Raw genomic sequence first — 12,391 nt, forward strand, 5'->3', positions numbered from 1 at the left:
GTGGAGTCTGCCAGTCTCCCCCATTGTAAAGATACATTTTTCCCTCTGTAATTAATAGTTAATTGGCGGGGTGAAAATTTGAGTGTTTCCTGTTCTTAAAAGACTAGCCAAAATAAACTCAAAATACAAGCAAGTTTATCAAGAAAGTTTATTTACTGTTTCATGAAATATAAATGTCAGTTTCTTATACGTGGAGCCATGTCTTCACATAGGACTTAGATTTTAAAATCAATAAGGCAAAAATCTCATATGGTCAAAATTTTACCCTTAAAAACCTTAGGAAGGCAACACAGAGGAGTCTGGCATATTGTCTTTCAATAGGTTCCGAACAGCCAGTTTTTTGCTGTGTTAGGCTCTGTTTTTTGGTGTTCAATTTTTCAGTGTTTCCTGAGTTAAATATCAGATAAAATATTTGGCTTACGTTTAAGGGCCTTGACGCATTTAAAAATGTACCTTAAAACTCTAGGATCAGGGCTGGCCAGTTAGCTCAGTTGGTTAGAGCTCAGTGTTGTAACACCAAGGTTAAGGGTTCAGACCCATATACTAGCCAGCTGTCAAAAAAACCCACAAAAACTCTAGGATCACACTGTGGAGAAGCACAAGGGAACTGAGGCAAACAGAGGGAACCACGGAGTAACACCTCCCAAATCATACTATAGGGTCTCTTAATGAAATGCACAGAAGGAAGAATCACCCATGCTATTTAAATTATTTCTCTTTCTCTTTGCCCCCACTATTTTCCTGGATGGTATTATCGAATCCAGTGTGGAAAGAGCTAACTTTAAAATAAAGTTGCATCTCACTCTTTGTGCATTTAACCTATGAATATTCAGGTAAGAAAATTCACCTTCAGGAAAGGCAAAAGAGAAAACTTCAGAAATCAGTGTGTGTCCCTGAATGATACAGCCCCAAAACAGGGACCTAGGGCTGTCACCAGGTTCCACAGGCAGGCTTCTGTTTTGACCTAGGCTTGCTAATTATTAGATAAGGTAATAAAGGCTATAGTCCAAAGTTCAAAACCCTATCAGTTCACTCTAACCCATCTCCCTACTCAAAAGGGCTGGAACAGCCATGAACCTCTAAGAAAAATAATTAAAATGTTTTAAGACTACCAAAAAATAAATCAATAAATAACTCAATAAGAAACAGAGAAAGAATATGAACAGGCAATCCACAGAAAAGGAAATACAAATCGCCTTTAAATATATGATGAGATGCTAAACATCATTAATAGTTAAAGAAGTGGGAAATAAAAACTATACTGAGAAAAATCTTTTACCACTCAGACTGGCAAAAATAAAAAGTCTGACAACATACTGTGTTAGTGAAGATGTGCAGAAAAAGAACTCCCATGCATTGCTGGGAGAGTATTCTTTCCAAGGAAGGCAATCTGGCTCTCAAAATTACAGAAATGAATCACTTTGATGTATCCTGGAAGGAATACACAAGAAACTGGTAATATTGGTTTCCTCCAAGTAGGGCACTAAAGGCTAGAGGAAGGGACAGAATTTTGAACTACATGAACATATTAAATAAATGAATAACATTTACATTTCAAAAATACTGATGAAAAATATCGTCAAGAGACACAATTTCGCCTCCACATGACCTTATTGAGGGTACTGAGCTCAGATACTAGGTCCCAGGGCACCTGCTCCCCATCCTTAGGCATCTGCTCAGTTCCATGACTCCTGCAGAGCTGAGGCTATAGAGTCAATTTTCTTTCATTCAGGCAATATTTCTTTTTTTTTTAAATAGATGACCGGTAATGGGATCTTAACCCTTGACTTGGTGTTGTCAGCACCACGCTCTCCCAAGTGAGCTAACCGGCCATCCCTATATAGGGATCCAAACCTGTGGCCTTGGTGTTATCAGCACCACACTCTCCAGAGTGAGCCACGGGCCAGCCCTTCAGGCAATATTTCTTGAGGGCCCACTATGTGTTCTAGTGGCTGGAATATCAACAGTGACCAAAACAGACAAAAATCCCTGTTCTTGTGGAGTTTACATTCTAACTGAAGGAGAGAGTCAATAAATGAAATACATAAAACTTTGCAGTATGGATGTAGTATGTTAAACAGTGACAACGGCTGGGAAGAAAAACAAAGTAGGGAAGAGGACAGATGTGAGGAAGTCAGGAAGAGGGGTGGCTTCAGATCAGGAAGAAGGCCTCACTGAAGAGGGTGACTTTTGAGTAAAGATCTAAGAAAGGAAGGAAGCAAGCTAAAGCATTTCACTCGGCTGAATGCAAGTGCAAAGGCCCTGAGGCAGAAGCCTGCCTGCTGTATTCAATGGAGAGCAAGCAGGCCCCTGCTGCCGAGCACAGTGAATGTGGAAGTAACAGAAGATGAGAAATGGGGGTCCTGTCATGTGGGATCCTCAGCTTTTGCTCGGAGCAAGATGGGGAGCCCTTCACTGGCTTGAGCAGAGGAGTAACAAGATCCAGCTTACATTTTAACAAGATCACGGGTTGCTGTGTAACCAACAGACTGAAGGAACGCAAAGGGCAGAAGCTGGGAGACAAGTTGGGAGGCTACGGCCTTAATCCAGGGTGGAGATGACCACAGCTTGGCCTAGGCTGGGCCAGTAGTGATAGTGAGAAGTGGCTGAATGTTGGATACATTTTGAAGACAGAGCTAACCAGATAGGCTGATATGAGAAAGAAAAATCAGGTGCTCAGTTCTGGACATGTTAAATATTATTTATTTATGTATTTATTTATTTTTGGACATGTTAGATTTTAGACGGTTACTAAACATTCAAGTGGAGGTGACAAGATGGCTATTGGATATACAAATCTGGAGTTCAGAGGTAAGGCCCAGACTAGAGATAACAAATTTGGGGGTGACCTTATACTGGTGGTATTTAAAGCCATAAGTTTGGCTGAGATTACCTAGAGAGTAAGCATAGATGTAAAAGGGCCATGGGATAGGAAAGAATCACCATTTTAGACAATTTTAGCCAAAAGTTCCTTTTTGTTCCTTCTCTAAGTTATTTTCCTTCTTCTTCAAGAATCCCAGCTACAATATGACAATCCTATGAGAATAAATAATTACACGCATAAGCTCTTTCACAAAATTTGGCTCTCCAGACCAAGGTGTGGTATAATTCCACCTCTTCCCCACAGAGCGGGCTGGACCTCAAATGATAAACACTTCTACAGTGCCACTCACCTTTCAAAGTAAGCTGAGACTTCTCAAAAGGCAGAGCCACTCCTGCCCGGCTGGAGCTGGCAGATGCCATATCATCACCATGAAACTGCAAGTCAAACAAAGCAGTGGGTTTAGAGAATATCTGATAAGAAAACTGAGGAACTGAACTCAACTGCAACGTTTACGTTTAAAGAGACAGAGGCAAGAAAATATACACATCCAAGCAACTGTGGCCATGCTTCTTCCAGCGAGGTGTCTGTCTTGTAATGACTACTGAATGTGGTTAGGTCTAGGATAGCCTAGGAAGGACATAGGACTGGTATAACAAAGTCTAGAGGAGGGAGAGTCTAATATAACATCTCCAAAAAGAAAGTCACAGCTTAACAATAAAAAGACAACTAATCCAATATTTTAAGAGAGCAAAAGATCTGAATAGACATTTATCCAAAGAAGATACTTAAATGGCTTAATAAGCACATGAAAAGAACCTCAACACCGTTAGCCATCAGGGATCCCTGCCATACCATCTTGGCTAGAAGCAGAAATCTATCTTGCACTTTGAATGGATCTTTTATTCATATATGATTTTGAAACATCACCGTTGTTTCAAAACAACATTGGTTCATTGAGTTATATAGATATTACAGATGCTGACACATTTCATTATACAATACCAAAAAAATCACATTTGTGAATGTCACCAACTGATCTCATCAGACAAGTCTTTAAGCATTGAGAAGTTGTCGAGCTTTAAGAGCTGGTGGTAGATCTAAGTTTTGCAGCTTTTTAATTTATTTGTTTGTTTGTTTTTATTTTTGCTGTCCAGTACAGGGATTGAACCCCAGACTTCAGTGTTATCAACATTTTAGTTTTCACTTAAAAACTCATTTTTAGCTGGCTTGTTAGCTCAATTGAATTAGAACATGAGGTTGTAACACCAAGGTCAAGGGTTCAGATCCCCATACCCTCCAGCTGCCAAAAAATCCACAAAAAAACCTCATTTTTTATCATTGGCAATAAGTATTATTAGTTGTTTTCTTTCAAGTGTCAGGCTAACTTCATTCATTTTTCAAGAAAATGTCTGCCAAATACCCAAATCTAGTAACTTCAGCTTGCCTGTTAATTGTCTTTTAAAGTAAAAATGGTACTTCACGAAACAAAAAAAAAAAAATTAATTCAGCTCTCAATTCAAACAACCGTACAAGTGCTTCAATAAGCAGCAGAAGTGCTTTAGGCAAATTTCAACACACAGAATATTAAAAAGACATGTGCTCGAGTGTCAAGACTTAATAAAATTAATAAGTTTTACTGCTCCATCAAGGGCATTATTAAGTGGGGGCTATCCAGTTAGCTCGGTTGGTTAGAGTTCAGTGTTGTAACACCAAGGTCAAGGGTTCTCCTTACTGATCAGTCACCTTTACTAGCCAGTCAAACAAAAAAAAAAAAAAAAGAGGATATTATTAAGTGAAATTGCCTTTTTCTTTTCTTTTCACTAAAAGTGTGTTGTGCTGAAAACAGCATGACAACAGAAGTTTGATTCATACTGGGCACCACCAGGTTTATTCAACTTTGCTTTTGCAGTATCAGTGTAAATATGACCACAGTGAAACGGCAAATAAAGTATTAGTGTTATTATGAAAATAGTTTTGAGGGGCCGGCCCCTGGCTCACTTGGGAGAGTGCAGTGCTGATAACACCAAGGCTACGGGTTCGGATCCTATATAGGGATAAACGGTTAGCTCAATGGCTGAGTGTGGTGCTGACAATACCAAGCCAAGGGTTAAGATCCCCTTACCGGTCATCTTTAAAAAAAAAAAAAAGAAAAAGAAAAAGAAAATAGTTTTGACCTTGCAAAACCCCAAAAGAGTCTCAGAGGCCTCCAGATGTCTGAGGACAACAGTTGAGAACTGCTGCTGTAAAAATACTGTAACATTCCTGCTCTATTCAACTGCATAAATACCTTATTTCATTCTATTTGTATGTGATCTCTCCTCCTGACTTCCTATTTTAAAGAGCTGTTCAGCCTTAAAACGTGGTTATAAACTCACCATATTACTCTAACAATAAAAGCCTTTTATGTGAGAATTAAATGTAGCTACAACTAGGTGACACTGATTTTGACATTTTCCATAGCTAAAGTCAAACAATTTTATGCTTCAAGGTTTTTAGCAAAACAACACAAAACAGAATTTGCCTTATTTGTAGATATATTCAGTTTCCAAAAAGATTTAAAGTGGCTAGTTTTCTCTGGACTACACTGTGATAGCATTTTATTTCCAGTGGAAACCTCTGAAATGTTATTTAGAGCAAAAGGAATAAGATACCAAAACTCCCCTTATCAAGATATTGAGAGAACTCCATGTAACTCAACCCAATAGTGATTCTCAGTTCTCCTGCTCCCTGACTGACCTACAGGCAGCATCTGATGCACTGATCACTCTCTTCCCTGAATGCTTTCCTCCCTCGGCTCCCAGAACACCACACCTGCCTCTCAGGCTGCTCCTTCTCAGCCTTCTTTGTTGGCTCCCTTGTCCCCTCCTCAACCTCTAACCAGCAATGTCCCATAGCTCAGGCCTCATAACTCTTCTCTTGGTCATCTCATCCATCTTATGGTTTTAAATACCATCTATTTGTAGACAATCCCAAATTGATATAGTCCACTAGGACCCTCAGCCTTGAGCCTCAGACTCTCAGATCTACTGGCATGTTGATAAAACTGAGCTTCTGATATTCCCCCACAAACCTGTTCCTCAGTTTCCCCATCTCAGCTAATGACAGCTCCTTCCATCCTGTGGCTCAGGCCCAAACTCTGGGACTCATTCTTACTTCCCTTTTCCCTCTCACACCCACATTCAATCCATAAATCCTGTTGGTCCTACCTTTAAAACACTTCCAAGTTCATCCATCTCTCACTACTTCTACTGTCACCTTGGTCCAAAGCATCAGGAACTCTCATCTGGATTACTGTTTTCCTGCTTCTGCCTTTTGCTCACTTCAATCTAATCTCTAAATTCAGCAATGAGAGTAAATTATTTTTGTTATGTTAGTCAGATCATGTCACCCTGATGTTCAAAACCATCCAGCAGCTGCAGTTCTAACCCGAAGTAAAAGTCAAAATCCTTCAAATGACCCTCGAGGTCCTGTGATCCGTTCCCCCACTTTCACACACCTCTCTTACCTCATCGCCCTCTTCCCTGCCCCCCTCCCCCTCAAACATGCAGACACACTTCCGCCTCACGCCTCACGTTGTACCTCTACCCTCTTCCTCTGGAATGTTCTTCCCCCAGTTGTCCACATACAGGGCTCACTCCCTCACTGCCCTCAGATATTTACTCCAAGGCTCTTTCTTAAGGGGCCTTCCTTTCCCAACCACCTCTCCACACACATTAATAGCCCTTCTCCCCTATTTCGCTTTTCTCTTTAGCATTTATCACTAGCCTGCTGCATACTGCATTTACTTATCACATCTATCGTCCATCTTCCTCCCCTAGAATGAAAGCTCCTTGAGAGCCAACATGTTTGTCTCATCTGTTAGCCTCATAGCCCTAACATCTGGAATGGTACCTGGCTCTTACTAGGAACTCTGTAAATATTTAGTGAATAAATGAATTTGAGCATCAATTTTCTGAAATTGAAAAAGATGATGCTTCGACTCCCTTAGACTAAATTTGTTCTGGTGAAGCAGTAAAAAGATCAACTCTCTCTGCTACCCATCAGATTAGAAAGAGATTAGAAGTCTATCAATAAGTGTTGGTGAGAAGTCTCATGTGCCTCTGGAGACAGCGCAAAATCGATGGCACCTGACAACCCCCAGTAGCATTAAAATGCACATAGTGTACCCCCAGGATTCCACTGCCAGGCATTTGCAGGGGTGGTGGGGAAATTCTCCAACACACGCAGAAACTACCAGGTTCAAGGATGGTCATCACAGCAATGCTTATAATAGCAAAAAAATTGTAAACAACCTAATGCCCATCAGTAGGGGAATGGAAAAACTGATATATTACTAAAACGCAATGTTATATAGCACTTGAAATATACGAATTCAATCCACATATACAAATCCCAAATTATAATGGTAAGAGAAAAAAAAAGTGGCAACCTAAGTACCTAAGTATGATGCCACTGGTATACACTTGAACACTTGAACTTACACAGAACAAATTATATATGCTGTTGTGGACACACAAATTTAGTAAAAATATAAAAGCATGGACAGGAAGGAACCACACCATGTTCAGAACAGAAGTTCCCTCTGGGGTACAGGGAGGAGGGATCAGAGGAATTCGAGTGAGGACAGAGACCAAGGCAACTTCAACTATATCTGCAACATTTTTTTTTTTGGCAGCTAGCCAGTAACAGGGATCAAACCCTGGACCTTGGTGTTAACAACATCACGCTCTAGCCAACGGAGCTAACTGGCCAGCATTATATCTACAACATTTTCTCTTTTAAAGAAAAAAGTTCTGAATCAAAAGTGTTCTTATTCATTAAATCCAGATGGTGGTTTTATGACTGTTTATTATCTTAGTCTCTGAACTATTTTGTTTTTTTCATAATTGAAATTATGATCTTTTCAATCATAATTGAATCTTTTTCATAATTGAACAATAATTTTAAGAGAAAAAAATGATATCTTGAGTAATGAAGGAAAGATGAATGATTATAAATTAAGCCTAGGGGCTTTTAGTAGCAGGGGTTAAAACACTAAAAGCTGGAAATCCATTATTTATAGACTGTAAAAATAAAAGAATGTTTTAAAAACCTTTACATCTTTTGGGACCCTTTCTTTCCTAAGGCAACTGAACTAATGGCAGTTTTTAAACTACTTGTTCTCCTAAGCTTTAGCCCTTTTTAGCCTTTGGTCCTAACTCTTGAAGAATGAAACCTGAAGCCCCCATATAGCCTGTTAAATGGGAGAACAATCATATCTCTTCATCTACACTTCATGGCCCCAAAACAAAATCAATCAGATAAATTCTAAAGAAGGCTCAGAAAGAACAAAGCCAACTGGGAAAACAGGAGAAACAGGAGACAACAGCACCATGTTTTCTTTCTCCAATGTCTTCCATAATTACAATCCATTGTTTATTAACAGGAATCCATGTTATTATGTGTAGCTTTGTCTGGAGTTCCAGATCCAATAAAAAAAAGCCCACCCTGACAGTATAAGGTAGGTATTTTGAACTGTAAAACCTTTCCTATCTATATATAGAGAAAAATAACCATAGCTATGGAAGAAAAGACAGATCCCATCCCAGTCAAAGTACTTCCAACCTATCAACTTCTGCCCCAGGCCCCATCTTAGACGTGGTTCCTAATGCATATTGAGTCCAGATCCCCACCATCCACTCGGGAAGCTTTTGAAACATGCAGCCCAGAACTGACTCTACACCTGTCTCAGCAACACAAATAGATAAATCTGTACTTGTACTCAAATCATTTCTCCCCTGCTAATAGTAGTGATGGGAAGTATTTGCATCCAAATAACTCCAAAAAAACTGAGTTGGTGTAAGCCTGGGGCAGGTGGGTAATAGTGAGAACAATGTTTAAAATATAACCACAGGTTATGGATATATAAAGTTTTTTTTTTCCTTTGGCCAGTACAGGGATCTGAACCCTTGACCTTGGTGTTATCAGCACCACCCTCTCCCAAGTGAGCTAACTGACCAGCACCCCCAAAAAGAATTTTTTTTTGGCAGCTAGCCAGTACAGGGATCAAACCCTAGACCTTGATGTTAGCACCATGCTCTAAACAGTTGAGCTAGCTGGCCAGCCCCACACTCTGCTTTAATTCTTACACAAAAGTAACCTGATGTTAAATAATCAGTTATTTTTCTATTGTTCTGCTTCCCTGTCTCCACCTAACAACAAAAGGAACTTTGAAATGACCAATCCATTTTTTCTGGCCAGTACAGAGATCCTTACCCCTGACCTTGGTGTTCCTGTGCTCTAACCAACCAATCCACTTCTTTGTTACTGTTTACTTCAGTGCCTTTTTTTTTTTTTTTTTTTTTCCTATCTATACACTCAACCTCTTTTGCTCAGCTCATTGGAACACTTATCCTATTTTATGGAATGATATGTTGCCTGATTCTAGAATTGCACTAAGGCCAATTGAGACCTTTTAACTAAATTTGTTGTAATTTTATCCTTTGACAAACCTAAGCATAAAAACACACAGGTTTCCCTGTTTCTTCAGGTCTTCATTTCCTTATGAAGGCTCCTGTGTCACATAAAACTTATATTAAACAACTTTGAATGTTTTTCTCTTGTTAATTTGTCTTTTGTTATAGGGGCCTCAACTATGAACATAGAATGAGTGAGTAAAAGACACTTCTCCTCCACTACATGGCCAAAGAAAGTATCAGTGAGAATGAAGATATTTCAACAGAAAATTCCTAAACTGATATGCAAAGAGAAAAAAGAATGAAAAAGACCCAGAACACCTGGAACTGTGGGACAATTTCAGAAGGTGCAAAATACACAATAATTAAAATACCAGAAGAAGACAGAAGAAGTGAAGCAGAAGAAATAATGGACAATAATTTCCCAAAATTAATTACATACACCAAACCAGAGATCCAGGAAACACAGCAGGATAAATATCCCCCCAAAATTAATTAATTAATTCACACACACACACACACACACACACACACACACACACACACAATACTCATGCATACTATAGTCAAACTAGAGAAATCCCAAGAGAAAATCTTGAAAGAAGCCAAAATCAGGAAAAACTTTTACACTTTACCTTTTCTTACCTTTTTTTTTTTTTTTTTTGGCGGGGGGGGGGTGCAGGGGGTGTACCTGACTGGTACAGGGATTTGAACCCTGTGACCTTGGTTTACTGAGGCAGGGTAAAATAGGGATATGCCCCAAGGAGGCAGCTCATAAATATTCAGACTGGATCTGCCAGAGCCTGTGCACTAGGTGGGATAGAGAGGCAGAGATGGGCCATGAGAAGTTTCTGATGTCAGAGGTAGGGTTCCGGGGGGCCCAATAGTTGGCCTCAACCCTCCCTGGCCTCTTACCAGGTTCTTGACTCCACCACAGGAAAGAATTCAAGAGCAGAGTCACTGTAGAAAGTGAGAAAAGATTGAGTATAATGAATAAGAGATACAGATTTCAGAGTACGGCCTAGCTCCAGAGACTGAGCAGGGCCCACACTAAGTTTAACACAAAAACAAGAAATACACACTTAAAGTTCAGTACAGAGTGCAGGCTGGCTCAAGAGTGAGCAGCTGCTTGCTGAAAGTAAGTTCGGTACAAAGTAAAGTATACACACCTCAGCCAGCAAAGCACGGGTTGCCTCCAGGACACTAAGTAACAACCCTGCCTTCTGCTACCACTCAGCTTTTACAGTTTTGTCATCTAATGAATATTCAATTAAGGGAGTGGCTCCCAGATATGTAACATTAGTCTTGCACATGCTCAGCTGGTCTCTTCCTGGAGCATGTTAGTTGGTCAAATCCTGTTGCATGCACCAGTGTATTCAAGAATATTCTGCACTCTTTGGCACCTCCAGTGAAGGTCATTCAACCATCAGGGTTGAATGCTCTCTACTGAGCATGCCCAGCCACTAGATTTGCATAAGCCAGCCCCTTGTGGTCTCATCTTCCCCATATTGGTGCTGAAAACAGGTCAAACCAGCCACAGTAACTTTACTCTAGGGTAGAGCCTAGAGGAAGAAGCCTGAGACCTTGGGGAGCAGCTAGAAACCCAGGGAAACTGAGTACCTTCTATATCATTTCCATATGGGACAGAAAGGAAGGAGAAGGTTAGGGGCATGTATATCTCTCTCAGGCAGAGATGCCTGTGCAGTTTGGCACATACATTCACTTGGTAATAAAACCCTGTCATGTTCCATTTCTCTGTCTCTCTCTTCCTTTCCTTTTGCTGGTCCCATGAAAGATTCTTCTTTCAGGGATCAAGAACCTGGATATGCTGCCAGGTCACATTACTGGCACCACACTCTCCCAGGTGAGGTCACCAGCCAACCCACAGGAAAAACACTTACCTATAGTGAAATAAGGATAAGAATTACAGCAGCTTTCTTGTCAGAAACCATGCAAGCAGGAATAGAGTGGAATGAAATATTTAAAGTGCTGAAAAGAAAAAAACACCAACCTAGAACTCTATACCTAGTGAAGTAATCCTTCAAAAGTGAAGGAGAAAAAAGACTTTCTCAGACAAAAACCTTGCAAGAAATGTAAATAATAATAATAATAATAATATAGATCAGAAGTTTGGGTTTATATTGCCAAGCCACTAATCCTGTTCATGGCACCAAATGTCAAGCTAGGGCTGGGTCTGGAGCTCACAGACCCCTCAAGCCCATTCACAGACTGGGTCACAAACCCTTCATATGCCAGGCTGGGTCACCAGACCCCACACACGCTAGGCTGGATCACCAGACCCCTTACACGCAGGTCTATGAGCTAGGTAACCAGCCAAAAGGTCCTTGGAGCCGCAGGTTGGGAAACATGGCTGCACTGGGCAGATGCCCGAGGCAGACGCCCGCCCACCTGCTTCACTAAAACTCCTACTACTCTCTCTCTTTCTCTTTCTCTCTCTCTGTCTCTGTCTCTCTCTCTCCCCCCCCCAAAAAAAAACCGGAATAGCAACAAAACTAAACAGATACATTTGTGTGCATGTGCACTAACTACACACACCCACACACACAATTTGCTTACAAAGGATGTGCTAAAACTACAGCCAACTGGACCGGAGGCAAGAGCCCTGACCAGACTACTCTATTTTCCCAACATACATACAGAAAAGAAGAGCATTGGAGAAGGAATAAAGGAAGTTCTATCCAATAGTTTCTTTATACAACAAAAGATTGATACGCAGGAGGAAAAAATTCCTGTCCTAATGAAATTTACATTCCAAGGGTATGTGGGGGTGGGGGCATGACAAATAGAAAACAAAATCAATAGGAGAACTATAGAGGTGACAAGGGCTGTGGAGAAAAAAAAAGCAGTGAAGGACAGGAATTTGCAGTGGGTGTGGACAAGAGGTGGATGTAGAAATTTTAAAAAGTGTGAACAAGGGGCCGAGCCCGTGGCGCACTCAGGAGGGTGCGGCGCTGGGAGCGCGGCGATGCTCCCGCCGCGGGTTCGGATCCTATATAGGAATGGCCGGTGCACTCACTGGCTGAGTGCCGGTCACGAAAACGACAAAAAAAAAAAAAAAAAGTGTGAACAAGGAAGGCCTCATTGAGGTGGT

At 40.7% G+C, this 12,391-nt stretch overlaps 1 protein-coding gene across 2 annotated transcripts in view; it reads right to left on the reverse strand.

The window, feature by feature from the left end:
* WWP2 (WW domain containing E3 ubiquitin protein ligase 2) overlaps positions 1-12,391 on the reverse strand; it is a 135,951-nt gene that overhangs the window by 107,045 nt on the left and 16,515 nt on the right. The window contains exon 2 of one of the 2 annotated variants that reach the window (XM_063110276.1): positions 3,174-3,258. The exons of the other annotated variant lie outside the window; for it this stretch is intronic. Coding sequence (XP_062966346.1) covers positions 3,174-3,243 — 70 coding nt within the window. The 5' untranslated portion in view covers positions 3,244-3,258. The remainder of the gene's footprint in view (positions 1-3,173; positions 3,259-12,391) is intronic. 2 annotated transcript variants of the gene reach the window in all.

Source organism: Cynocephalus volans, chromosome 10 (genome assembly GCF_027409185.1).
Source record: "Cynocephalus volans isolate mCynVol1 chromosome 10, mCynVol1.pri, whole genome shotgun sequence".
Lineage (NCBI taxonomy): Eukaryota > Metazoa > Chordata > Mammalia > Dermoptera > Cynocephalidae > Cynocephalus > Cynocephalus volans.